General features: G+C 39.4%; 2 protein-coding genes across 3 annotated transcripts; one reads left to right on the plus strand and one right to left on the minus strand.

Annotated features, from left to right (window-relative positions):
• Positions 1-1,945: 1,945 nt before the first annotated feature.
• lamb1a (laminin, beta 1a) lies at positions 1,946-21,529 on the plus strand. The gene is made up of 33 exons (XM_037254534.1): positions 1,946-2,081; positions 3,379-3,593; positions 5,410-5,548; positions 6,258-6,331; positions 6,967-7,155; positions 7,260-7,323; positions 7,409-7,611; positions 7,769-7,889; positions 8,394-8,582; positions 8,791-8,967; positions 9,350-9,462; positions 9,669-9,748; positions 10,672-10,807; positions 11,488-11,646; positions 11,810-11,937; positions 12,513-12,633; positions 12,774-12,975; positions 13,053-13,196; positions 13,423-13,654; positions 14,081-14,244; positions 14,693-14,917; positions 15,026-15,243; positions 15,811-15,907; positions 16,468-16,837; positions 16,935-17,119; positions 17,360-17,601; positions 18,051-18,254; positions 18,329-18,473; positions 18,746-18,953; positions 19,500-19,641; positions 19,735-19,911; positions 20,022-20,181; positions 20,974-21,529. Exons 1-33 carry the CDS (start codon positions 2,048-2,050, stop codon positions 21,111-21,113), a joined length of 5,397 nt encoding a protein of 1,798 aa, XP_037110429.1. The 5' UTR covers positions 1,946-2,047; the 3' UTR covers positions 21,114-21,529.
• Positions 21,530-22,306: 777 nt separating this feature from the next.
• Positions 22,307-26,921, minus strand: ska1 (spindle and kinetochore associated complex subunit 1). 2 transcript variants are annotated; one of them, XM_037254535.1, is made up of 8 exons: positions 26,852-26,921; positions 26,198-26,337; positions 25,990-26,105; positions 25,265-25,356; positions 24,755-24,889; positions 24,013-24,182; positions 22,752-22,910; positions 22,307-22,448 (listed from the first exon to the last, which is right to left on the minus strand). In XM_037254535.1, exons 2-7 carry the CDS (start codon positions 26,304-26,306, stop codon positions 22,762-22,764), a joined length of 771 nt encoding a protein of 256 aa, XP_037110430.1. In that variant the 5' UTR covers positions 26,307-26,337; positions 26,852-26,921; the 3' UTR covers positions 22,307-22,448; positions 22,752-22,761. The 2 variants fall into 2 exon arrangements, with proteins under 2 accessions (XP_037110430.1, XP_037110433.1); XM_037254538.1 differs by lacking the exon at positions 22,307-22,448 and having other exon boundaries at positions 22,604-22,910; positions 26,198-26,285.
• Between the last annotated feature and the right edge of the window lie 905 nt (positions 26,922-27,826).

Consider the following 27,826-nt stretch of genomic DNA (forward strand, 5'->3'; position numbering starts at 1 on the left):
CCCAACTTTCTGATTGGCTGTTTAATCTGTGGCATCACTTGAACACTCCATTAGGTACACCGCCATTTTCAAGTGTACGTAATAACAGGCCACTTTATTAGGAAAATATGGTCAAAGGTTACAGGTGTCAAGCTCTAGTCCTCGGGGCCGCATTCCAACATGTTTTCCAAGACTCCCTCGTTAAGTGCACCTGCGTGAAAAGTTTTAGCTCCTGCGGAACGTGAAAGGAGCTAAAACTTTTCACGCAGGTGTGTTTAACGAGGGTAACTCGGAAAACATATTGGAACGCGGCCCCTCGAGGACTGGAGGTCGACACCCCTGGTTTAAGTGAAAAGTGCCACACCCGCCCTCACCCCCACTTTCTGATTGGCTGTTCGATCTGTGACGTCACTCGGACACTCTATTAGGTACACTGCCATTTTCAGGTTTGTTCATTTCACTAATAAAGTGGCCTGTTATTACGTACACTTGAATATGGCGGTGTACCTAATAGAGTGTCCAAGTGACGCCACAGATCAAACAGCCAATCAGAAAGTAGGGGTGAGGGTGGGTGTGGCACTTTTGACTTTAACTCTAACCCTCACCCTGTGTTGCAAATTTTTCCATGATAAAATTGTTTGATTGGTTCCACCGGGCTTTGAGTACTGACCACTATACTATGGAACCTTGGAAAAATGTCTAGTTATGTCTCCTTTATCGATTTGGTGTGTAGGTATAATTATATGCTTAAAATGTTTCTTTTATTGATTTAACATGTGATTCTACTTGTCTGCTTATGTACTTTATTCAAAGAGGTTTGAGCATATCTGTTTTTGTAGCTAGGCAGGACTTTTTGTATTTCGACCCCATTTCTTCACTACTTTTAAAGAGCCATTCTGCAGGTCACTACAGGTTGAGAGTCATTATAATTACCTACTACACAGCAAAGCAGCGGGTCTATTGAATGAGTCTTCAGATGTTCAGGTGGGGGGGTCACATTCTCAAACATCCCCCACCCAGATGACACTCTTCCTTTGTTCTCGCAGGTGAGATTACTGAGGTTTTACTGTGGGGCTGGGAGTCGAGGCATTGAGGAATGTGGGGGGTGATAGGAAATGAGTTGAAAAATAAACTCAACTGAAAAATAACACCAAAAGTGATCCCATATCAGGTGAAAACATTGTCGATTTTTGTTTTTCGTAAATTGAACACTGGTGCAACAATTGCATATCAGAGCATTATTGTCGCGATTTGTGGCGCAGCAATCTACACGATTGTCATGACCTTGCTAAACCAAGCAACAAGAAAGCATTAGATTGAGAACGTATGCAGCATTTTTTCTTAGAACTTTGCTGATATTAGTCATTTAATCAGTGTTGAAACGTGATTAAAGTAACATGACACAAAATTGTCAAAACGTGTGCAAGCTTAAGTGCAAATGGGCAACACATTAAATTCAAAGGATCAAATAATTCATTTACACAGTATTACACAGAAAGTCGACTTGTTGTGCCATTATTAGATTAAAGCGAAGTATGTTACATATTCCAAAAGGTGAGCGATGGGGTCGCCCGACTCAACGCAGTGGTAAAGTGAGCATAATTGAAGGGGAAATGCTAAGAAACCCCAAGTACTCGTATTGATACGACGTATATAAAATTTAAGGTCATCGTCGGGCTGTTTTTGAAATATCTTTGAAAGTAAATCAAATCAAGTTAGTTTTAGTCTACGACACATATATTTATATTTAGTTCTACTTTTGCATTTCTGTACTCCCACCTCAATTCAAAACGACTGAAAGTATACAGCCGAAAGAAGAGCCTTTGATTTTGCACAAATATACAGTTGTGTCAGTCTACTGCAATTATATTCAAAGTAGATATGAAAACCTTTCAACATTGGAGTTTTCACAGACTATTTGATAGTGTCATTTATTGTGAAAGCTTTAACCGGATATGTGTTTGTCGGGCATATTTGACTTTTATGTGGACGGGGCCGGTGTGGGGGAGTTCAGGTCTGCTCGGACTTTGGAGGTTGGAAGTTTGGTTTTGCCGTCTGTGAGAAGACGATGATGCTGCGTGTTCAACTCGTGCTGCTTCTTGGTGAGAAACTTTAAGAATATTTTTATTGATCAACTCCAGACACTCTAAAATTGTTATCCTAATTGCGTGCTTAGGACGTAAAATGTGTTGCTGCTTTTAACGTTTTTAAAATTATGACGACTGTAACTTTAAACATCCTTGTCAATTTGTATTTTATTATTTAGGTCGTAGAATTACAATTGGCATGTTAATATAAGTGTGTAAAATGACAATTGTGAAGAGTTTTATGCAAAACAAAGCCACAAATGCAAGTGTAACAAAGAGAGCATTTACTGTATATGGGATCACCCCCCCCCCCGCCTCAACTTTATTATTTATTTGATCAACTTTACATTTTTTCACATTTTACATTATTTCACATCCATCCATCCATCCATCCATCCATCCATCCATCCATCCATCCATCCATCCATCCATCCATCCATCCATCCAATCCATCCAATCCATCCAATCCAATCCATCCATCCAAATGTTTGACTGACTGTCTATTCGGGCGTGTAAAGGAGATATTCTGAATGTTGAAACCGGAATTTTTAGCCACAGCTACAAGCAAAAAAATCATTATAATTCTTTTTGTTAGAGAGACCAATCTTTACATGCCTTCAATATTTGGGTTAAGGTCAAAATTCCAATTACTGAAACATTTGGAATACCGCTTTTATATGCCTCAACAGAGAGAGCTACGCGCACATTTAAATACCCCGATTGAACCACGACGGATACCATGACGCAAACATCTGTACATGCAAGTACTTCCTGCACTACAAAGTCAAAAGATTTCTTGCGGATGGAGAAAGAACATGCGCAGAACACGAATCAATACTTCTTAAGATTCAAGATTCAAGAGTTTTTATTCGCCATGTTTGAGCGTGCCAAACAAGGAATTTGACTTCGGTAAAACACACCCTCTGTTCAACATATAGGTGACTAACAACACTCAGGACATGTGAATAATGGCAAAAACAGTGTAGACAAATTCAAAAGGTGTGAAGAGCAGGATGTTATTGCACAGTAATGCCTCTGAGACTCTATGAGTGGTGTGAGTTCATCAGAGCAACAGCCTGGGGGAAGAAGCTGTCTCGGTGTCTGCTGGTTTTGGCGTACCGAGCTCTATAACGCCGTAAAGATGAACATAATTCGATAACATATACATTCTGAAATATTCGGGTTAGAAAAGCGGTCACCTGATGAACTTATAAACCCAAATAAGGGCTTTTTTTTTTAGAACCTGAATATTGCCAATATTCCGGTTTTAAAAGGGTTATTGACTGCTTGTTAACATAGCCTATGTTCTTAGGTCTACTGGTGTTCGACTTGGCCCAGCAACTCAAGCCTGTGTTAGGCCAAGACCCGAATGAAATCAACTTACCAGAACTCAGTGATGTTTGCACCAAGGGCAGCTGTTATCCAGCAACAGGAGATCTTCTTATTGGTCGAGCGCACCAGCTTTCATCAACCTCCACCTGTGGACTAAACCGTCCCGAACCCTTCTGCATTGTCAGCCATCTGCAGGTAAGAAAATCTGTGGATCAGGAGTCACCAAAATGGTGCTTGTTGTCACCAGGTAGCTTCCAGGCACCACATGATTAGCCCACGGGTCTGTTCTAAAAATAGCTCACCAGTGTTGGGACATTCTGACATTCTAGGAGTGTTTTAGAAGTGATCTTTTTAAAATATAACTGGCAGAGATTTTTAGACATTTCCTAATTATTCCAGGAAATCAATAAGTAATTAATCAATCATTATTAATGACAAGCTGGAACAATAGATTTTTTTTAAAAGTAATTAGCAAAAAATGTTTTTTTACATCTACTGTTCCTATACTCCATTGTCTCCCAAACTGGCATTCATCGTACTTACTCGTTTTGTTGTAGCTTGTTTCTGTAATGCTGGTTATCAAAAGCAGTATTTAAAATGTCAATGGTGGCACGTCATATAAGCAACAAGTCAATGAAACATCACACCACTAACATACCATGCCGACTTTGTTTGTTACAGATAGATTGTTACTCTGCCTGTGATACTACAAAGTACCTCTTAAGGACAAATTTTGGTGGAGCAACTTAACACCCCTCCCCGCATAGCAGGGTTAGGTGGCCAGCTTGAGAACAGACCATATAAAGCAGGCTGATGTTATCATACCGCTAAGTAGCTATATTTCCCCCTGTTCACTTTCCTTGCATTAGCATCTCCCCTCCTAAAACAATACAATCATTTCTGTAAAAATAACAAATATAGAGGCTGAAAGTTTATGGAAGAAAAATCGTATCTATCTCGTCGCCTAACTCCCTCAATAAATGTTTTTTTTCCATGTAGTCCCATCTTTTTTCAAATTTTACCAGAATATGTAACAGTAAAATACAATTCCACAAATTTATTTGAATATACCATACAGCTTTCATACATACAATATCTCCATTACACAACTCCAGTGCATTAAAGTTGTACCATAGCAAACTTGCTAGATTTGCTTTTTTAGAACGGTTCCCATGTCTACTGATGGAATGGAATGTTTGTCAGAAAATAAACTCCCTGTTGTGTATTGCTTAGTGTGTGGCTTTAGGGGGGTTATAGTCTGCAGCACATCCTGTGTTGATCGTAACCCCCCTCACCAACACATAGACACACAGACACACGCAGCTACACAGAGACACACACAAACCCCATCTGGAGGTGCTGATATAACAGGAGACAGATGTTTGTCCAGCTGCTTTAGGACACTGCTGTGCAGCAGACTTGTCTCACCGAAAGTATTCCATTGCTCTCTGACAATGCTCGAGTATATGAAAAAAAACATCCGTCCGTCTCAATTGATTCACTGGCATTAGTCAGTTTAAAAAAGTGAATCACAAAAAAGAGAAAATAGCGTCAACGTTTATTTATTATTACCATTATATTTAATTGGACTTTGTTGGACTGACATTCTGTTGCAGTAGCTTGATATCAGGGATGAGAATCTTCCGAGAATCCGCGGATTTCCGTGTTTTTTTTCCGTCGGGAGTATCATTTTCGTGAATCGTGTAGATCCGTTGAGAAAATTGTTTTCATATAATGCAGTTTTTTTCGGTTCTCTTTGACCTCAGTTTTCTCAAGGCTGCATAACTGTTTTGACAAGTTCTTATCTGTATGTGTGAAAACTCTTCCACTGTTGATTTTGTTTTGAATTTTTTTTCCATGTTTTCACCAAATGTTGAACTTTGGCCACAATCCTGACTCACAATGTCATGTTGCTCTCCCTAACATATAAAAAAAAAACAGCAGGAAGAGTGGCATTCCAACCCCTATTTTCTTTTACACTTTCTGCCACTCTCTTTCTTTTTTGTGTCAGGAGGAAAAAAAATGTTTCACGTGTGACTCAGCGGCCCCCTACAGTGAACCAGTGAATCAGACAGAAAGCCATCGTATTGAGAATGTCGTTACCACATTTGCTCCGAACAGACTGAAGACCTGGTGGCAATCTGAGAATGGTGAGAACAAAAACACAATGAAAGGTCAAAGGTTAACGCCTGTCACGCATGTTGTTTGATGTTTAAACTATTGATCCAGGCTGTATTAGTTTACTATAGGAATTACATTTATAGTTGCAGCTGAGTGCTAATAGTTAAACTGCATCCATCTGGAAATTATTCACAGCGCCCCCAAGTTTTCAATATGCAATTAAATGTCTCCCTTAATGTAGTTAGAGTAAACTTACATTCATAGAATAATAATAATAATAATAATAATTTTGCCCACTGCAGTGTAAAATACTTCAGCATTTCAACACGTCACTTAGTTGAGCTAATTTCAGGAGGCAGGCATCATGCACATCTTTATTGGGTAATCTGGGAAGATGGCGTGCAGAGGAGCCTCGGATTACATCTTTGTCACCTGGTCTCACTTCTCAATGGAACGTTTGGGACATTCTCTGCTTTTGAAACAAAATCTTTTCTGCATAGCTTAAGTATTTTATATTTCAATAAAACCAACTTATCCCGGAATCTTACAGTACATAAATGGTGTATCTAAATGGGCAACCAATAATGGAATTTTGACATGGAAGATGCCATGCAATATGGTCAGATTTGAATCATCGCAACAGCATCTTCTTTAGCCCCATTGTATTCTGCAACTAATACAATGAGGATGTTAATCTAATGATGAAAACAGTTTAGATAATTGATCCTCTGTATGCAGGTAAGGAAAATGTCACTATCCAGCTGAACCTGGAGGCAGAGTTTCACTTCACTCATCTCATCATGACCTTCAAAGTGAGTTATTGTGATTTGAATTGGGATGACACAGTAACATCTTCAACAGGTTTTGAAAGATATAAGTCTTTAAAGACTCAAGTTTGGAGTGAATAATGTCCAGTTTCAGTGTGTATCATAAGCAGTCTCCAATGATGTAGTTCTACTTTAGAAATACCTTTTGATAGATGCGTATAAATGTTGAAAAAAAAAGATTGATGATTAGGATACATTGTGTTTAAAAAAAATCCTTTGACAACATATTCATGTCATTCTTTTCAAATAAATAGCCATTCTTATGTGCAAATTGCATTTGTTGTATAGGCAGGAGGAACACAAAAGATGCATTTATAAAATTTAACAAATAGAATAATGAATTAGATTTAAGATACAAGTGTTAGAACAGAAGCCTCATCCAGACAGACTCATGTCAGATTTGAAACAATCGGAATGAGCCATTCAGCGTCATGCAAATATCGGATACAGCCAGGTCGCATGGGCAAGAAAAAATTCGCCTGCAGTCTGAATGTACGTTTGTCTGTACAGGATGGATGTTAGCCTTTCTGTTAATTAAAGCTCCTTTTGCTTGGTTTGCTGATGTTGCTATCTTTTTATTGTACTGTAAAACCATTTTTCATTCGCTCTCATCCCTGAAGACATTTCGACCTGCTGCAATGGTAATTGAGCGCTCGGCAGACTTTGGCAAAACCTGGAAGGTGTATCGGTACTTTTCCTATGACTGTGAAACGTCCTTCCCTGACGTTTCTGTCGGTCCCATGAAGAAGGTTGATGATGTCATTTGTGACTCACGCTATTCCGACATTGAACCATCTACTGAGGGAGAGGTAATGTGAAAAAAAAAGAGATCTTAGTTACCCCAGTGACCATTACCGCAACAATATTTTTTTATAGATTTACTTTCGGGTAATAATCTGATGAATCTTTTCAGGTCATTTTCAGAGTTTTGGACCCTGCTTTTCGGATCCACGACCCATATAGCCCTCGAATCCAGCGTACGCACCGACTGACTGTTTAGTTCTTTAGCTAGTAGTTATCCACTGTTTTTTTAAATAGTCAATATTTATTTCTGTTTTACAGATATGCTTAAGATCACCAATCTAAGGGTGAAGTTAACCAAACTCCACACGCTTGGGGACAACTTGCTTGACTCGCGTATGGAGATTAAAGAGAAGTATTACTATGCTGCCTATGATATGGTGGTTCGAGGAAACTGCTTCTGCTATGGACATGCGTCAGAGTGTGCCCCAGTCCAGGAAACTGGCTATGTTAGGGAAGGCACGGTAAGCATACTGGTTACTCATGAAATGAGTCTTAACAAAAATATTTACTAGAAGCAAGATTCCCACTTAACTAAAGCATATAGAATCTGAAACTAAACCAAAATCTATCCAGAGGTAATATTGAGACATTCATTTAGTTTTGATTGAATGTTTCCAGGTTCATGGTCACTGCATGTGTAATCATAATACCAAAGGACTGAACTGTGAACAGTGTCAAGATTTCTATCATGACCTACCTTGGAGACCCGCTGAGGGACGCAACACCAACGCCTGCAAAAGTGAGTAGGCACTGCTTCACAGGAGAACATTTTTAAAGCTGGTTTACTCTCAAGAGGGAGCAGTTCTGTTTTTTTTTTTAACCAGCCCTGTTAGTGCTGTGCTATCTTGTTGCTGCTTTGTTACTGCCGCGTCTCAGTGACTTTTACCGTTTTTTTTTTTTTTATCCAGCCCTATTAGTGCTGTGTTACTTCCGTGTTGCTGCGGTATTACTGCCCCGTCACAGGCAGTATTTGGAAAGAAATGTTAACGTATGTTATTAAAACTTTAAAAAGGCTTTCTGTGTACAGTCTTTCTTTGTAAATAACTCGCGTGCACATGCGGCTTTTAGTACGGTGTGGCTTATTCATGAAGAAAAAAAATTCCCCTAATTTTTGCTCGTGCGGCTTATAATCAGGTGCGGTTTATAGTCCAGAAATTACGGTAAATATATATTATCTCAAGGCACCACTGTAACAATTACATGATACTTCTGTGTTAACTGTGGATTTCTCGGATGTTTTCAGAGTGTAACTGCAACCAGCACGCGGACTTATGTCACTTTGACATTGCCGTCTACATGGCTTCAGGAAATGTAAGTGGCGGTGTGTGTGATGACTGTCAACACAATACAACTGGATACAACTGTGAGCAGTGCAAACCGTTCTACTTCCAACACCCCGAGAAAGATGTTAGAGATCCGAACATCTGCCAGCGTGAGTAATGAATGATCTTTTTTGGTGACTTACAATAAGATTTAGTGTCCCAAATATTAGGGGTGCCGCAAACGATTGTATAAAATTGAATCATCTAGCCATGTTAAGATATTTGTAGTAACTGTCTTATTTTCGTCACTCTGCTCCATTGAAATAAATGTGAAGCCTGTTAATCAAGCAAAGTTATTTCTGTCTTTTTTCTCTGTAGCATGCAGTTGTGACCCATTGGGCTCTTTGAATGGAGGAATCTGTGATGGGAAGACAGACATTAGACTAGGGCTCATTTCTGGTCAATGCCGCTGCAAAGTCAATGTGGAGGGAGAACGCTGTGATCGCTGCAAACAGGCGTACTATGGGCTCACTGATTCGGCAGAAGGCTGCAAAGGTATGACATGACCTGGAACAACATGGGTGGATGGACAGATGGAGGGATGGATGGAATGGGTGGATGGATGATTATAATTATTTCAGTAATTCCATTCAAAAAGTGAAACTTGCATACTGTATACTTTCCTTCCACACAGACTGATATATTTCAAGTGTTTATTCATTTTAGTTTTCATTATTGTAACTGACAGTTCATGAAAACACCAAATTCAGTATCTCAGAAAATTTGAATATTTTGAAATATAGAAGTGTGCCATCTTATGCTGATGTGTTCATATGCTGTGCGTTGCATGTAGGGGTGGTCAAAAATAGGGCACATCTGTAATAGAAATATAAGGATAATATGTATACAATAATTTAAAAATGCCTTTCTCTTTTAGCTTGCACTTGCAACATTCTGGGAACAGTGCCTGATGGAAATCCTTGTGACAGTGAGACAGGAAACTGCTACTGTAAACGATTGGTAATTGGAAAGGACTGTGACCACTGTGTGGTGAGTTAATAATGTACAAGTTTAAAAAAACACCCACGCTACTAAAACCTGTGAAACTGCGGCAGTTGATTATACGCGTCATTAAATATGCTGACGTGTGAAGAAATGAAGCTTGGATGATTTCATCTCGTGTTTTTACAAGACATAACTAGGTGGGATGTCATAAAATGCTAACATCTATTTTTGCTCTTTGTGTCTGTTTAAAGCCGGAACACTGGGGTCTCAGCAATGATATGGATGGCTGCAGATCGTGTGACTGTGACCTGGGGGGAGCCATCAACAACCAGTGAGTTTATACACAGTATCGAACAACCCTGCAATAGTTGTCGAAACTACAAGCCAGTCATACTAACAAAATTTCTTTCAACTACACAGGTTGTTGTTTTTTTTAAATCGGAGATGCAAGTAAACCTTTCTAAATGATTTTTTTGGGCAAATTCAGAATCTTCTCTCATTTGTTTTCTCTTGGACATTAGGTTTTAATCCATTCATGCATTTTCTGAACCACTTCTCACAAGAGTCGCGGGCATGCTGGAGCCTATCCCAGCTGACTTTTGGCAGTAGGCGGGGGACACCATTAACTGGTTGCCAGACAGTTGCAGGGCACTCGCATAGATGAACAACCATTGGCACTCACACTCATCCCTACGGGCAATTTGGAGTGGTCAATCGGGCTACCGTGTTTTTGGAATGCGGGTTGAAACCGGAGTACCCAGAGGAAACCCACGCAGGAACGGGGAGAACATGCAAACTCCACAGGAAGGCTGAAACTGGAATCAAACCCGCAACCTCTGCACTGTGAGGTGCAAATAATAATAATAATAATAATAACAGTTATAATAAGAAAATCCCTAATAATAATAACAGTTACAATAATACAAATAATTTCCCAGCATTTACTTGTTTTTCTAAAAATAAAAAAACTATGAAAACATCTTTAAAACTTGATGTGTTGGAAAACAAGTAAAATATTTTTTAAATACCGTGTCAAACTCATTTTTGTCGCGGGCCGCATTGTAGTCATAGTTTCTCTCGGGGGGCCATTATGACTGTCAATCCAAATAAATGAACGCCTCATATTACATACAGTATAAGCTACAAAACAAATCAGACTAGTGGAAACTTTTCAAATATTTTAAAAAGATGATTTTCAAAAGTTAAGAATGAAAAGTAAATCACAAATTCATAAAGTGCTTTTGCTGTTATTAGGTGCGATGAGCTGACTGGTCAGTGCGCCTGCAGAGAACACATGTTCGGCCGCGGCTGTGATCAAGTTGAGTCAGGATTCTACTTCATTGCTCTCGACCACTACACCTATGAGGCAGAGGATGCCAAGTTAGGACCCGTGAGTCACCTTTTAACATTTGTTCGAAATTCATGCAAGTTCTCCAAAATATGGTTTTTCCCTTCTAATTTCTAAATTTTTCAACTGATTCAACCCATTCCAACTTTATTCACTTTGTTCACCTTATGCTTACCATATTCACCCCCTCCACCATCACTTCCACTATGCTTACCCAATTCACCTCTTCACCCCCACTTCCCCAGTGTGGCGGCCATCTTGGATTGACCCAGAAGGGCCCCAAAGTGAACCGGAAGTGCCCCAAAACAAACCGGAAGGGCCCCAAATTCACGGCAAATTCTCCAAAATTTGGTTTTTCCCTTCTAATTTCTACATTTTTCCACTAATTCAACCCGTTCCAACTTTATACGTAGCTATCCCCAAATATTTATTCAACCTCTTCGCCTTCACACGCAATTACTCCAGAAATTGCATTTTCTAGTTTACAAATGTGATTGCACTTTAGTTTACATATTTAAATGTTGAGATATTAAGATGTGATAGACAGTTTTTGCATGATTTGAATGAAGCAAAATAACATGCTTTTTCTCTCGAATATTTTGTTATAATCATTTGTTTCAGATGTACTGTAATCATTTTCTGTATAAAATTTTAATTTGTTAAATAATATTGTTGATTGAAAGATGGGTTTCTTGCTTGCCTAATGAGTTTGGTTCTTTTAGGGTGTAATGGTGGTTTCAAGGCCCCACCCACAGGACCACGTTCCCACCTGGACAGGTATTGGCTTGGTTAATGTCCCCGAGGGAGCCTTCCTTGAATTTTCTGTTGACAACATTCCTCACTCCATGGAGTATGACATCCTCATCCGCTATGAGCCTCAGGTAAGACACAGTATGTAAAGTGGGTCACTGTGAGTGGGTGTGGTTGACCTGTGAATGACTGGCAACCAATAATTGGGACACACAAACCCATCCACCACTATAAAGTGATGGCGCAGGGAGTAGTGTTTAATTCAAGAAGGAATAATTTGATGTGTTTCCTTAGCTGCCTGACCAATGGGAAGAAGTTCTTATGACAGTGATGAGACCAGGACCCATCAGAGCAGATAGTCGTTGTATAAATACTGTGCCAGATGATGACAACCAAATGATTTCACTCCACCCTGGGTCACGGTAATGTTAATTAATAACTCTCCTTATTTTCACCTTTATGACCACCTTTCGGCTCCAAATATGATTGACAATTATACTGTATATTAAAAAGTATGGAGCAATGATTTCTGCCAAGAATGCATAGTAACTCAGAGGTGAATGATTTTAGAAGCAATGAGAGAGGCACTCATGGGGTGCTGCAGATATTCTCAGTAAAACACAATAACATTTACAGAAATGGGTACAATAGCAAAACCTTTTACTTCATTATGAGTACAAATGTTTACCATTTAAAGTACTCTGGCAAGTATACTTTTTCCCAAACGTTACTGAAGTTAAGGTACTCTGAACTGCCGACCTTCATTTGATGCGTTTTGCATGATCTCTGAATGTCTTCATTTTGTAAACAGACCATTGTTTATTTTTTTAACCCGGCGTCAGTGCCTTGATTTATTTTCCTGAGATTGTTTTTCCTCAGCACTTTTATGAACAACATTTTGTTTCAACTCTTATGTGTTTGCTTTTTTGTGTCCTCGTGTTCAAAGCAGTCTGCGTAACACTTTCCAGATGGTTCACTTTTCTTTGTGTTTTCGCAGACATGTGGCTCTTCCCAGACCAGTTTGTTTTGAATCCAGTTTGAACTATACCATCCGCCTAAGTCTGTCATTGTATTCGGCCCTCAGTGATGTTCAGTCGCCGTACACGCTCATTGATTCGGTGAGGATTTGCGATCAGATTTTTAAAGTAGAAGACAACACATGGCTATTACTCATAGCTGGAATGGGTTATCTGTAAGTCCCTCCAGTCAAACGAAGCTGGTTTTCAACTTAAAACTGGTTACATGTTCTTATTATCAGATCGTGCTGATTCCTCACTGTAAGAACTTGGACCTTTTTACCACCTCAGAAGGAGGGGAATCTGGTGAAAATCGTGGATGGGAAACTTTTCAGCGTTATCGTTGTATGGAGAATAGCCAGAGCGTTGTCAAGACACCGATGACTGACATTTGTCAAAACTTAATCTTCAGCATTTCTGCTCTGCTTCATCAGGGAGCCAAAGGTAGCACTACTACAAAATAAATGGAGGTTTTCAAGTTGAGAAAAATTAAAACATATGGATGTGTCTGTCTCTTCCAGAATGCCAGTGTGACCCCCAAGGCTCTCTGAGTACAGTCTGCAATGTGAGTGGAGGTCAATGTCAGTGCCGACCTCATGTCGTTGGTAGAAACTGTGACAAATGTGCTCCAGCTACTTTCCAGTTTGGGCCAAGTGGCTGCAAAGGTATAAACTCCAACTTCATGTCACAATATTACAGATTTATTGTACAAAACATAATGTAATGCCTATGATTACCGCACCATAAAGCGCTTCGGGTTAAAAGGCGCAGACTCAATTGCTGTATTTATATGTAGCCCATGAATCTGGTATTTTGTAAACAAACCAATATTGTCAGATAAATCATTTGTTGTGCACAGACAGACAAAACTATGTGATTTTGTGTCTGCAGAATGCAACTGTGACGCTCAGGGCTCACAGAGCCCTCTTTGTGATCAGCTGTCTGGTCAGTGTGTGTGCGTTCCGGGAGCATATGGACGTCAGTGTAATCGCTGCCTCCCGGGCTACTGGGGCTTTCCTACGTGCCGTCCATGTTCTTGTAATGGACACACAGAGGACTGCGATGCTCACACGGGACAGTGCCTCAACTGCAGGGACTACAGCACAGGGCACAACTGTGACAGGTGAATTAGTATTGAATTTATTTGAATTAACATTGATCTGATCAATACGCAAATCCATCAAAATCCTCATCTTCTATATACAAATTAAACAGTTTGACAAGTTCGCCATTAAACATGCTAAGTTCCCTCTCGTCGTTCCAGAAAGCTCTAATTGTGCCTCGTAAGCATGTGTCTCTGTCTACGCCATTGTAAAGGGTCTTAATGCTTTGCACAAACGATAGTATTTATTTATCAATGGTGGCGGAGGTGCGTACTCTACGTGGTATGTGCAGTCCTCTGATTGGTTTACCGCCCCGATCTACGTAAAATGTAATGTTGACTGCTGGGAGAGGCTCCAGCGTGCCCGCGACCCCCGTGGGGACAAGCGGCACAGAAAATGGATGGATTAATGGAATCCGAGTCTAATGCTCTGTCTTTTATGTTAAGGTGCTTGGATGGTTACTATGGTGACCTGACGCTGGGCTCCGGTGACCATTGTCGCCCCTGTATGTGTCCTGATGGTCCAGGTAGCCTGCGGCAGTTTGCTGGAAGTTGTTTTCGAGGTGATAATTCCCAACAAGCGGTCTGTGTTTGTGACACTGGATACAAAGGTACTACATTGCCCACTTACCCAAAAATACAGTGTTTTTCTCAGAGAATCCTGATAGGACACCAAAATATGAAGAAAAATAGAAAAATGTGCACCGTATTTTCTGGACTGCTACTTTTTGCACAAGCTTTGAACCTTGCGGCTTATAGTCCATTGCGGCTTGGACTTGGATTTTTATGACATTGTGCATATTCTCTTACATATGGAAATGAAACATTAAAACACCTGCGGCTAATAGTCCAGTGTGGCTTATATATGAACAAAACAGGATTTTCCCCTAATTATACCTGGCGCATCTTATATTTGGCTTATAGTCCAGAAATTACGATAATTACAAAACATTCAGATGAAATTACAGTCAATATTTGATGACTGAATTTATTGTCTATAAAAATACAGTATAACGGCAAAAGAAGCATTTGGAATGTGTTCCCATCTTTTTTCACCAGGTACTCGCTGCAATGAGTGCTCCCCTGGTTACTATGGAAATCCTCATGAAATCGGGGGGTCGTGCCAGCCCTGTCACTGCAACAACAACATTGATATGTTGGACCCAGAATCCTGCAACCCCCAAACTGGCGAATGCCTGCGCTGTCTATATCACAGCGAAGGGCATTCTTGCGAAAATTGCATGATGGGTTACTATGGCAATGCACTTCTGCAAGACTGCAGGAGTAAGTTCACTGAGCCACTCAGATGGAAAGTCAGCTCATAGTCACATTCATGAATTCATTTGGAAGTCCAAAAGCTGCTTAGTAATTACTAATTGCTGTTCTCCACAGAGTGTGTTTGTAACCATCTGGGTAGCGATAGTGCCAGTTGTCCTTCATCAGGTGACTGTCACTGTGACCGCAATAGTGGTCAGTGTCATTGTCTTCCCAATGTGATTGGTCAGCACTGCGATCGTTGTGCACCTGACACCTGGAACATGGCAAGCAATACGGGCTGCCAGGCCTGTGAGTGTGACACTAAACATTCGTACAGGAACTCATGCAATGAGGTGAGCAAAATGTGTTGTTGAAAACCAAAAGAAAATCCAGATATTGTACAGTACTTCATAGCTTTACTTATCAGGATACTCTCTGTTTGTATTGTGGAAGTAAAATAAAAAAAATGTCTTAATATGCAATAAGGAGGCTGCCATTCTGTCCTATATTGCCATCTCCTGTTGACTCAAATTTGGCATCATAGTGTCCATGGGCTCAGTTTGCAAATGTCACGTGCAAAACCCAGAGAATAGGTGAGCTAGTCGGTTCGCATAGCCCGTGGACACTGAGGTCAATTTCAGTTGACAACAGGTGGCAATACAAGACAAATGGCAGCCTCCTGGAAATGATTCAAATGTTTGTATTTTTCTGATTAATTAATATTCTACAAATGCAACATTAATCAGAATACTGCGTTTAAACTAATGGGGGTGAATATAGTACTAAATATCACAGCAAAAAAAAATATTTTGACTTGACTTCCGCTTTAACATCTATTTTGTAGTTGCATCCAAAATCTTTTAAAGGAAAGTATTTGTAGTGAAAATGTGTTCTGCATACTGCATATGCTATTCCTACAGATCAGTGGTCAATGCTCATGTATGCCAGGTTTTGGAGGCAGGACGTGCAGAGAATGTAGAGCACTCTTCTGGGGTGACCCAGAGGTCGAATGTCATGGTAGGTCATTTGTTTTTGTTGGTTGCTAGACCTGTGCAGTATCAAAAGAGACAAAGTATTATTTTAAACAGACACAGATATATAGTTGCCGAACAAATTCTGGAAATCCTCATGCCATTAAAAATATTTCTGACACATATAGCAGAAATATGGAAGTGAAAGGCATTGTTAAAAACTAAATCCACCCATCCGCCGTTGATTCTCATTAGGGTGGCTGGTGAACAGAACCACTCATTCACAGAGCACACATAGACAATCAACCATTCACAATGAAATGTGGAGAATTTATTTCCTGTAATTAATCTTACACGTTATTGTAGTGTGGGACAAAGCCAGGGTGCACAGAGAAAAATCAAGCAAGAGCGCAATGCCAGAGCCGAGAACACCAAATCCCAAAATTACGAGGCAGGCTGAACACCCCGTCCTTTTATTTTTACGACTAGCATAACTATTGAATGAGGATAAAAAAAAAATTCTAAGAACTTGTGGTATGAAGCTCTTTGGAAACTGGATGGATGGATGTTACATATATCTAAACTTGTATGTACTTCTCCCATTAGAATGTGATTGTGAACCTCATGGCATCACTCAACCACAATGCAACAAAGACAACGGTCACTGCATTTGTGTAGAAGGAGTGTCTGGTCCACGGTGTGATACCTGCGCCCGTGGCTTCTCTGGTACTTTCCCCAACTGCCAACGCTGCCACCAATGCTTTGCCGAGTGGGATGCTATCATCGGACAATTAACAAATCAAACACACCGACTTGCAAACAAGGTGAACACTATCAAGATAAGTGGAGTCGGTGGGCCGTACAGAAAGTCAATTGAAAGTATGGAAAGGAGTATATCAGACATCCACGCCGTCTTTAACCAAAACCCAGCCTCACAGCCTCTAACCGAGATCCAACAGCTCTTACAAGAGGCCAGGTATGAATGGATTTAATCATGGCAAGTGCCCTTTCCAAAATGGTAGTATTAGAGCTCGTCTTTCAAATCGAACCTGTCATCTTTGTGTGTCCATTAGTGACTTGATGGGATCTTTGAGCCAGTCACTGAACCGCACGGAAAATATTCTACTCAATGTGCAAGAAGAGAATAGCAACATGGAGGATAAGCTAAAATTGCTGATGGCAGATGCTCAGAAACTCGAGCAGACAGTTCAAGACATTCTGGATCAGGTTGAGTTCATCAGGAATTCGGATGTCAGAGGTAAGAGAGATGGCAACAAGATTTTCAGTTATGTATAAGGGTTAATTATGAAGATGTTTAGATTGAGTTATTGTTTATTTTATTGTTCAAACTTCTAACTTTAACCCAGGAGATTTTTTTTTAGTCATGAGTGAAGATTCAATTGTTTCTATTGAACTTTTATGAACTGATTTCTTCATCAAACTCATTTTCTTATGGATAGTCCCCGACATTAGTTGTTTTTTATTACTCTGTTACCAGGCGCAGCTGACAGTGTATCTAAGTACCTCCTGCAGTCTTTGAAAGCTGAAGAACGAGCAAATGCATCCACCATTGACCCCAACAGCCCTGTGGAAAACTCTGCTAACATACGTAAACTCACGGAGGATAAGATGAACTTAACCAGAGATGAGTTTCTCAGGAGACACAATGACCATGCACAGAGACTGGATGACCTGGCAGGTCAAATCCAGACTCTGGACCTTTCACAGCTCAGCCACAAGGTACAAATATATGCTAGGGTTGTCTTCCACAAATATTTGTGACAATAAAACAAGTACAATATAGCAGGCATCTCACCATGCATGGTTAGCCTATGGGACTTCTGAAGTACTTAGACCCTCAAACTTAAGCTTCTCTCAAAAATCAGTAGCTATAAGTAGCTATAATATTGGTAAATTGATTTAATTAAAAAACATCTCAAACTGATTTTGTACTTAAGGAAAATGTAATTCAGGTGCTAGCAGTTAGAAAAGGAATAGTTGCAGCGAGAAGTCGTGTTGGTATTAAAAAATATTGTGACCGTATCAAAGGTATTAAATTCCACTTAAGAATTTTTCATATACCCTGATAAGATCATTTAACTCCTAGGATCACTGAGACACACAAACCTTTGCAACACCTTATAATGCTTTATATTCCTGGTAACAATTTCAGTTTTGTGTCTCTACAGACATGCGGGAATTCAGATGGTCAGGACTCATGTTCCTCTCCCTGTGGGGGATTAGGATGTGTAAATGCAGAGGGTGGCCTCATGTGTGGGGGGCCAGAATGTGATGGTGTGTTGACAAAAGTTCATTCCAGTTGGCAGAATGCTTTTGAATCTGAAAAGGAAATAGTAAATGCCATGAAGGAAGTGGATAAACTTGCCAAGATGGTAAGACTCTAATTTTTGAGGATTCAGATTGTCTTTCAAGATAATGCTTTTGGTCTCACCTGCATTCTGTTTAGGTGTCAGAGGCAAAACAAAAGGCAGATCAAGCAAAAGTGAGCGCCCGTGACGTTTTCATGAAGACTAACAGGACCAAACACGATATCGATCGGAGCAGCGAAGAGTTGCGAGTCCTTATCAGAGAGATTCGAGACTTCCTTACAGGTGAATCTCATTTTTTTCCCCATGACTTCTGTCATTCAAACTGTAAAATCCACAGATTCTAAAATCATTTTCAAGGCAACAAATCATCTGAGATAAATTAGCTCAAATAGATTTTTGTCAGAAGGCTCAATATTAAATTATATACATATAAATTGGGCACCTTCAGAGTGCTGGATATAATATAAATGCTGAGTAATGTTACCTGTACATCTAAAGACTGAGATCTGGACTGAGATGACCACAGATGCACCATAAACATGTTTCTTTTTTAGAGGATGGAGCAGACTTGGAGAGTATTGAAAAAGTTGCTAATGAGGTGCTGGCCATGCAAATGCCAACCACACGAGCACAGCTTCAGAACCTCACAGATGAAATCCGTGAAAAGGTGGGGGAACTGGGCAATGTGGAAACTATCCTGGAGCAGAGCACTGAGGACATTGCGAGAGCTGAAAGCCTACTTGAACAGGCCCGGAAAGCTAGGTGTGTTGCTTGTTGTGTTCTGTGTTAACTGTGTAACATTGATGGTGGCTGGAGCAGCTCTTTCGCTACTAGCACATTCTTTATATCAATCAAACTATAGCAATCAAAATACACACTGAACAATAATCATCCCAACATTGCGGCTGGCTTTGCTTTGTTTGCTTGCTTTAGATGGTCGTGTTTGCATGTACTATGACAGTTACTTGAAAATGACAGATCTTTCACTCAAGCTTCCTGCCACGTCTTGAAGGGAGAACCTTGGCGTAGGGAAAGTTTTCTGATTATGACATCAGTATGGGGCTTAAATCCAAACAGCTCACTTACATTTTCAGAACCTCGCAAAAAAAGTTACTCAGTAGTGTAATTCCGAACAATTTATGGTGACTGATGACTTTATATGAGCTAAATTACGTAAAAAAAAAAAGACAACACATTATTTTGAGGGGTTGGCAATATGCACAAAAGACATTTTCTGATATCATACTAGTCCATGGTTGAAATAATGTCAAGACTGAAATAATAAAAGAAACTCCCTATGTTCAACAGTCAGGAGGCAGATGATGTGAAGGAATCTGCCGAGATGGTCAAACAAGCTCTGGCAGAAGCTCAGAGAGCTCAGACAGCTGCCAGCAGTGTGATCCAGCATGCCACTGATGATATCAAGAACACCAACAAGCTTCTGCTCTTAGTCAGTCTTCTGTATTTAAATGCTTGATCATTTGTACAAGTACTTTTGTAACCACCGCCATGTAGTAATGTGTGTAATCTACGTTGTGTTCAGGTCAAATCAGGTACAACCGATGTCGAAGTAAAACTGGACAACGCCACTAAGCGATTGCAGCAACTTGATGAGGATGTGACACTGTTGAGAAACAAAACTCTGACGGTCACACTGACCAGTGAACAGACCATTCATGATGCAACAATCATCAGACAAATAGTCAAAGAGGTGAAAAAGGTAAGTTAACAACTTTAAAAAGTTGACCTGTCATGCAAGAATGTATAGCAATAAAAAGATAACTTGGTTACATCTCCAAGTTAATTATTTTTTCTGTCGACGTCATGTAGGGCATCGACACTGAAATTAAGGACAAGTACTCCACTGTAGAGCAACTAATTGCCCAAAAAGGGAGCGGGGTGGCTGATGCAAAGAAGAGGGCGGAGTTATTGCAGCAAGAAGCTAAGGACCTGCTGCTGCAAGCCAGTCGCAAGCTGAAGATTCTCAAAGGTGATGTCACTACCATTTAATTGTTCCTCAGCAGGTTCTTTGAGCTACCGTTTGTTCCAGGATTGCATGACAGATCTGCTGCTCGAGTTGTGATCAAGCTAGTGTTGACACTGGTTAATACGGGCTATAACTCTCGAGTATTAAACTAAAAAGTGACACTAAAGGGTTATGCCTGCAGAGGGCAGTATAGGATAATAGGCTAAAGGACATTGATTTCGAGCCCATAATTGTTCATTGCAGCCCTCGTATCAGCTTGCCAAAAAATGTCAAAAGGACCTTTGCAGAATGTGGTGTTTTGAATGATTTTTTTCTTTCTGCGGATATAACAGTATAACAATATATGATATAACAATATAATTGCGCCTTCCACAGTAAATGTAAGAAATTCTCATAGTAAAAAACGTAGCAAACCCATGGAGCGTCTTACAAGGAATGCTTATGAGGATGGACTTCAGTGTAAAACCAAGTCTTGCATCCTGAAATGAGGTTAAGGTAGAAACTGTTTATGTACTTAGATTGTGTGAGCGAGTTGGTCAGGCGGTGTCGAAGAGGGACAAATATGTTAACATATTTGGTAAAAATGTTTTGGAGTCAAAAAAGTATTTTTAAATAATCTCTTAATAAAAGTATTCTTTTTTTTTGTCAGAGTGTTTTCCCCAATTAAATACAGATTATTAATATAATGGTTCATGGGTAAAAAGTTATTTACTGTAAATAGCACTCAGTATTAGGGAAAATAAAACTTACAAGAACGTTTGTGCTGGGCACTAAATTTATTCTTTCATATTTCAGATCTAGAAAAGTTATTTGAGGACAACCAACATACACTTGAGGTGAAGGCAGAGCAGCTGGGTGAACTGGAGGCCTCAGTTAAGGAGCTGCTGCAGCAGATCAGCCACAAAGTTACACTTTATAGCACATGTTTATTCTAAAGTTAAAGGTCACTGCTTGCTAAAGGAACATCTTTTTTACTTTTTTATCTGAATCAAAAAGGCCATGAAAAAAACATTTCAAATATGCATTTGTAACTACTGAATAGAATTGTTTGACCTTATGTTAACGTGTCCATTTGGGATCAACACTGTACAAGAAGTGGATTCTTTGGGTTTTCTATGAATGTAATTGTTGTGTCACTGACCATTTATTTGACCAAATTTTGGATTGTTTGATCATTGGACTGCAAGAATTGTTAAATTCTTCACACGTGGCCACAAGTTAGGAATCAAGATTTATTCTATTTGAAAGTTGCATGTTTTTTAAAAAACACATGGTCCAATATATTTCTTTTTGATCTTTGCATCATACTAATTGATCCTGAAAAGCAGATAATAAATGATTTTAACCTGGAGTCACAACAGAGTCAAATTCCTTGTTTGGCATGCTCATCCAGAGCCAACAAGTCAGTGAAGCAGCGGTAAAAGCCAGCTAACTAATTGCCAGCAAAATAGCATTAGCATCAAAGCCGTATTCCGATGGTAACTTTGTTAAACGATGCATGATGAAGGCGGCTGAACTTGTATGTCCCGAGAAACGACAAGCTTTTGCTAAAATTAGCCTGACGAGGAATACTATAGCAGAGAGGATTTCGGACCTATCAGCAGATTTAGACAGCCAATTGAAACAGAGTCAAGTTCAGGTTCATGTCTGTTCTTGGTGTTGGATTTTGTCAAATAAATTTCCCCCAAAATGCGACTTAAACTCCGGTGCGACATATATGTTTTTTTCCTCTTTATTGTGCATTTTATGGCTGATGCGACTTGTACTCCGGAGCGACTTTTAGTCCAAAAAATACGGTAATTTGATTTGTACTGACTACATGAAGATATGCTGTTATCCAACTGCATGAAGTTATTTGATAAAATGAATGAAATTCTTGATTCGCTATTTCTTTATATTAATCAAGTTAATTGTGAAGGTTTGCTGGAGTTCAAAATGTGTTATGATAAATTGGAGCAACAAACAATCTATTGGAATCAGTCATCTTTGTTGTTGACAGTCGCCTCAAACACTGAAGTCGGAACTAGGAAAATCCGACTGGGCTAAATCAGAGTTACCACCATCCTCGAATGTGGCATTACTACACACGCTTTGTTTTACGTTTAATTTGACAGTAAACCTTAACAGGGAGAGGCATTTAATATCTTGTAGCATCTTTTCTGAAAAATTATTTACTATTTGCCAAACTGCTGTTTATTGTAATCGTACCTACTCAGCCAGGTGATGGCTTGATTGGCAAACTATTTGGCACCAATGTTATTAGGGGAGGGGGGGGGGCACACTTCAGAATCGGGCTGAGCTAGAAATGCATTCTTGTTCATACCATATTTCTCCTGCATTTTTATTAATTCATTAAAGCGGTTTACAAAATGTATTATCACAAATTATTGTATTAAAATTAATCGACTCCAAACTTTGTGAATGGGTCTATGGTTGCTGTCCATGTTGGCCAATGGTCAGGTGATCAGACCAGGCTACACAATTACCTCTCGCCTCAGCTAGGCTAGCCTTTAGCTGTTGAAGGGTATTAAAATTGATGTAAAATCACAATTCAAGAAATCTCAACTCGACTGAGTCGTTCATTCATAATATGATGTAACGGGTAAGCCCTCCTCCTCGCATCTCTTGCAGGCGTTGGCAGTGTCGCAACATATTCAGAATTCCATGAAGTCGTTTATCCACCTTCATCTGAGTGAATTCGCGAAAATCATCTTCCACCACGAAATATTGACCTGAAACAAAAACAGCCGTGAAGCTAGTTGGCATTCAGAGCTGGCAGAAAAGCTATTATCTCAGCAAGGGCATGCATGTAGTTGTAGTGCACACCACGATCACAATATGTATTTAAGAGGGGTGCAACGGTACAGATAACCCACAGTCCCACAGTTTGTACCTCGGTTTTTGCTCCGTGGTTTTCGGTTCGGTTTTGGTACACCTTTTTATGCGTACAAAAACACGTTTTTCTATAAAGTATTGATTTGTTTTGCTTCTCAGCAGCATTTTCTAAAAGTCTGGGATTAAAGTTAAAGTCCCAAAAGTCCCAATGATCGTCGTCACACACACATATTTGGGTGTGGTGAAATTTGTCCTCTGCATTTAACCCATCCCCGTGACATTTTAAGCATATAATTAATTATACCTGCACACCAAATCAATAAAGAAGACATAACTAGACATTTTTATAAATGGTGATGACATAGGTTTTATAACTTCATGATCTGATATGTATTTCTGTGCACTTTGAAATAAATGTTTGTTGATATATTGCCTAAATAGCATAACGACCATTAAGGAACTGTTTAATGCATGCCTGATGTTATTCTAATTCACGGACACGGCTCAAGGTGTCTAAGAATGTTTTGTGCTTAAGTCTGTTTGCACGAGTGAGTGTGCAAACATGGTCATCAATGGGCCGGCGAGCAAGCGTACAGGAGCTTTCATATGCTAATTTGACTCGCGTGGATGATCATTAGTACATGCCTTGGTTCTTTCTTTCGGTTCCCTCATGATTCCATAAAATCATATGTTCACATAATTGGAATTAAGACATCAGAAACAACGCCAGTACCGTGAAAAAATCATTTACAGTCCTAAATAGTAAATAAAATGACTCCGTGACTCTTCATCCCAATGTGACACATTACAGCTTCAATAATAGCAGGGGCGATAAGGAAAGTATTTCATTAGTTGACTTCGTTACTCAAGTATACTATACAGAATTTAAGTATAGCTACTCCGAGCAGTGGTGCTCATTGCTCGGAAGGAACCCGAGAGCTTGCACTTAGAGGCTATTGCCCGTAATGTAATTCGCTTGGATTTTTTTTTTTTTTGTACCTTTGGTCTCTTTTGTCTCTTGATCCTTGAAGCGCTGGTACAACTTGCGTGCATGGTTGTTTAAAGTTTTCACAGGCTGGTGAACAATTTTATATTTTGCTGCTGCAGTTGCATTAATGTTCTGCACTGCTTTGTTGATTTGATCATATGGCACCCGTCCCTTCATATACCTGAGTAAGGCAGAACAGAAGTTCAGTCTTTCCATTTTTGACAGTGATACAAGACAAAATACTGCACACATAGAAATACAATACACATATACTGTACATTCAGTGGTACTTCAACTTATGAACGCATTTTAAATTGAATCATTACGTTTTTGGAAGTAGAAACATTTGGAAGTAGACGCAATGTGTCCCAAAGGAATCACTGAAAAAGCAAATCATAAAAAAAAAATCACTCCTCAAAGTCCTCCTTTTACGAAACCCCTGCCACTGAAAAAATAAAACACACGAGTGCACCTGAATTTAGCACAATGTTCATAAATCTTTGGCAAATGTTACAATTTGAAATATTTAGAATCTTGAAAATACATTTTTACATTCTTACCATCATAATTGCTTTTTCAGATTTAGTGTTTGTTTTTTGGAAGAAAAGTACTGTTTATATATTTGAGTTATCCTACTGAAAATCCTAAAGTGGCTAAAACTACCAGGCGCAAATTCCTTGTGGGTGTTTAACATACTTGGTAAATAAAATGATTCTCATTCTGATTGAGTAGATAAATTAAAGGTATACTTACGAGGGGATAACTTCAAACTCTGCGAGAGTGATGAACGGTATTTCTTTGACATGGCTCTTGAGTTTACTTTTAATTTCCTGCTGGCTGGATTCCACCTCTGGCTCTTGGTTTTGTTTCATTATCTGCTCATTTTCTCTAAAATGAGATGATTACAAAACATTTTGAAAATACATTCTTACAATCATTAATTTCATGAAGTATAATAAATCATTGTAAAAGGGAAATAATAACAAGAGTCTTTCAATTAACATTTAGGATAAGAACCATTTAACTAGTTTCCAACTCTACTTTCTCTTTCTGAACACTGGATTTTAAAATTGCTGATCTTTCCCAAAAATCTCGATTTATTACCAATCGTCCAGTGCCACTCATGTATATATTAAGGCCACTACTATGTAATCCCAGCTGGCCATGAAAACTTTTCATAATTTGCTGTGTGATGTATAATTGCCAATTCAGAATGAGCAGTTTTATTTCGACAAAAAAATAAGTAGCAAATATTTTCCTGACTTTTGGGGACATTTTTGAGGCAAATGAGCAGGTACGTTGTCCTTAAGATGTTGGAGACTCTCCAAATTATTTCCTGTTAACTCTTCAAGAGCCTGAAATAGAAAGAAATGCACATTTCAAACCCATTCAAGACAGCTAATATTTTCAATAAATTGTGGACTTTCATTCATTTAGCATCTCCAATAAATTCGACAGGGAGGACAGCAGAGCAAAGCCAGTAGCATCATACACATCAACAATAAAGGATGCTTTACAGAAGTGCAGAAAATATGGCCCTGACTCACATGAAGCAAGAAAATTAGGGGAGGGGGGACGGGAAGAGCGATCATCATCGCTTGCTGTGTTGGCTCAGATGTTGAGCTCTTGTTTTGTGAAATAAAGAGCCGGTTACCAAACCCACGTCTTGCCTGTCATGTCTGTTCTTGGTGTTGGATTTTGTCGAATAAATTTCCCACAAAATGCGACTTAAACTCCGGTGCGACTTATATATGGTTTTCCCCCCCTTTATGGTGCATTTAATGGCTGATGCGACTTGTACTCCGGAGCGACTTTTAGTCCGAAAAATACGGTATATAATGAATTATTTAGTTAATGGGAGCGCAATTCTACTGCCTGCGGTACAATCAACCGCCACTAGAGGCATTGTTTTTGGCAAACGACCCACTTCTGTACCAGACTACTGAGCTGACTAAAAGTAGCTGACAAAACTGCAGACTCCAGTTTACCTTTAAGTGACTGAGCTGGTCTTTTTGTTGGCCAACACTTTTTTCAAACTCCACCAGAAGTCTCTCAAGTGCATCAAGTTCTCGGTTAAGTTTTTTCCTCTTATCTGGGCATACATCTAGATGTAAAAAGAAAGCAAAATAATCAGTCCTCAAAAAGTATATAGTAGTTACGCTAAGGACAACAAGTGTGTCCAATAAACAATCTTACCTGCAAGTGACAAATCCAACATGCGCTGGACAGATGAAATCTGGTCATCAATATGGTGGCTGATACTCTCCAGGTCACTCATTTTCTTCTGACAAAAAGAAATGGACATAGGAGACAGTTGCAGTCAGCAACCAGTTCACCTGGGGAGGATACAAACTAACTTTTTTTGACGTTGAGGTAGAGATTACTACTGGAGAATGTAGAAGTCAATGTTAATTATTATGCATCAGTGACTGTTTCTGATCCAATTGGAACAAAATAATAATAATAATTCAAAGTTCAAATCTTGTTATTCCAAAACCACCCAGGCTATCCAAGCAAAGTACATTAACACAAATCTGATTTGCATTTCAAAATAAAAAGCCTCTGAATTCCTGAGTTACTTCTGACTTGAAAAATTTCGAAGTATAGTCGCAAAAATGGTTTCCATTCTTAGTCATGTTAATTCAAAAAACCGCAATGGAATGCAGGCTGACTACAGCCATGATTTGGTCAAAAATGAGTAAATAACTAAAAGATTTAAGTCGTACAAGTAAGTTTATGTTTGCCGATGGTAACGATCAGATTAGGCCACCGCGCTTGCATTGACTACAATCGACACAAACCAAACAGTAAATGTTTTCGCACTATTTATATATATTTTTGTGTTCTTACTTGTTCTGTTTTCCCTTACGCTTGGCGCTCCGTGGTTCAATTTCTTCTTCGTTGGTACGCCTTCTAATCGAGTCCGACAGGCTATGCACAATGCTGCCCTCTGTTGGCATTTTATCCTCTTTTATTCTATGCTAAAATTCTTATCGCATAATTTAATTGTTGTCATACTAAATAGCACGAGTGAATGTTTTCTCTATTCCGATTTTCCATTGTTCTACAATCATATTCTTGTAATTCTGAAAACACATGAGATTAATACCAACCAATAATAAGCATTAAGTGAGAATGCGTGCAGGACAACATTACACACGCACCCAAGATTGGATATAACGGGCATGCATGAAGAACTGAAATCTTGTCCTGGTCTTTGTGTCAGTTTGTCAGCATTTCTGTATTCTCACATCTCCATGATGGTTTCTTCTAAGGTCGATATGTACTGAGGTGACAATTGATGACACTGACTTCTTTGTAAACATCCAATCAAAGACCTGATGACTCCCAGTGCCCCTGTGACCCTTTCACAACATCAAGTGAAAATGTGTGTACATGTGTTTGTGTGTCTCTAGTCTCTCCTCTCTCCAGTGTAATTATGATGTCAATACATGTGTTTGTTTGCCAGTGGTGGAGTAGACCTATTATGGATTTGAAAAGGTGCCTTCAAGCATTTTGTTCCAAGGCGCAGTGCTGACAAATGCTGTCATCCGATCACTGTCTGGCGATTAATGTCAAAAATAATGAGCCGAAACCACAAGGTAAACGCCCCCCAAAAAACAAACAATAAAACTAAAGCGATGTAGGAATGAAGGTGATGTGATGAGGTTTGACAGAGTGAACAGGTTTGGTGCAGTTGCTTCTGTTTTGTTTATTTTTTTCTGTTTTATTTTTGGAGAACTAATTAATGCTTAACTTGGCCCAAGGGTGACAACTGTTGTTCCTGTATGCTCGGCAGTAGTTGTACTGTGTATTTATGCCGAT

Source organism: Syngnathus acus, chromosome 6, assembly GCF_901709675.1.
Source record: "Syngnathus acus chromosome 6, fSynAcu1.2, whole genome shotgun sequence".
In the NCBI taxonomy this organism is placed as follows: domain Eukaryota; kingdom Metazoa; phylum Chordata; class Actinopteri; order Syngnathiformes; family Syngnathidae; genus Syngnathus; species Syngnathus acus.

What these genes read in the sequence shown, in the direction of transcription:
- lamb1a (XM_037254534.1), top strand. Translation starts at nt 2,048, where the DNA reads ATGATGCTGCGTGTTCAACTCGTGCTGCTTCTTG. An exon ending in ATCTCATCATGACCTTCAAA is followed by an intron (nt 6,332 to 6,966) that starts GTGAGTTATTGT and finishes TCATCCCTGAAG; the next exon opens with ACATTTCGACCTGCTGCAAT. An exon ending in CAAGCTGAAGATTCTCAAAG is followed by an intron (nt 20,182 to 20,973) that starts GTGATGTCACTA and finishes TTCATATTTCAG; the next exon opens with ATCTAGAAAAGTTATTTGAG.
- ska1 (XM_037254535.1), bottom strand. Translation starts at nt 26,306, where the DNA reads ATGTCCATTTCTTTTTGTCAGAAGAAAATGAGTGACCTGGAGAGTATC. An exon ending in ACCAGCTCAGTCACTTAAAG is followed by an intron (nt 25,357 to 25,989) that starts GTAAACTGGAGT and finishes TTTCTATTTCAG; the next exon opens with GCTCTTGAAGAGTTAACAGG. An exon ending in CCTCAAAAATGTCCCCAAAA is followed by an intron (nt 24,890 to 25,264) that starts GTCAGGAAAATA and finishes ATCTCATTTTAG; the next exon opens with AGAAAATGAGCAGATAATGA.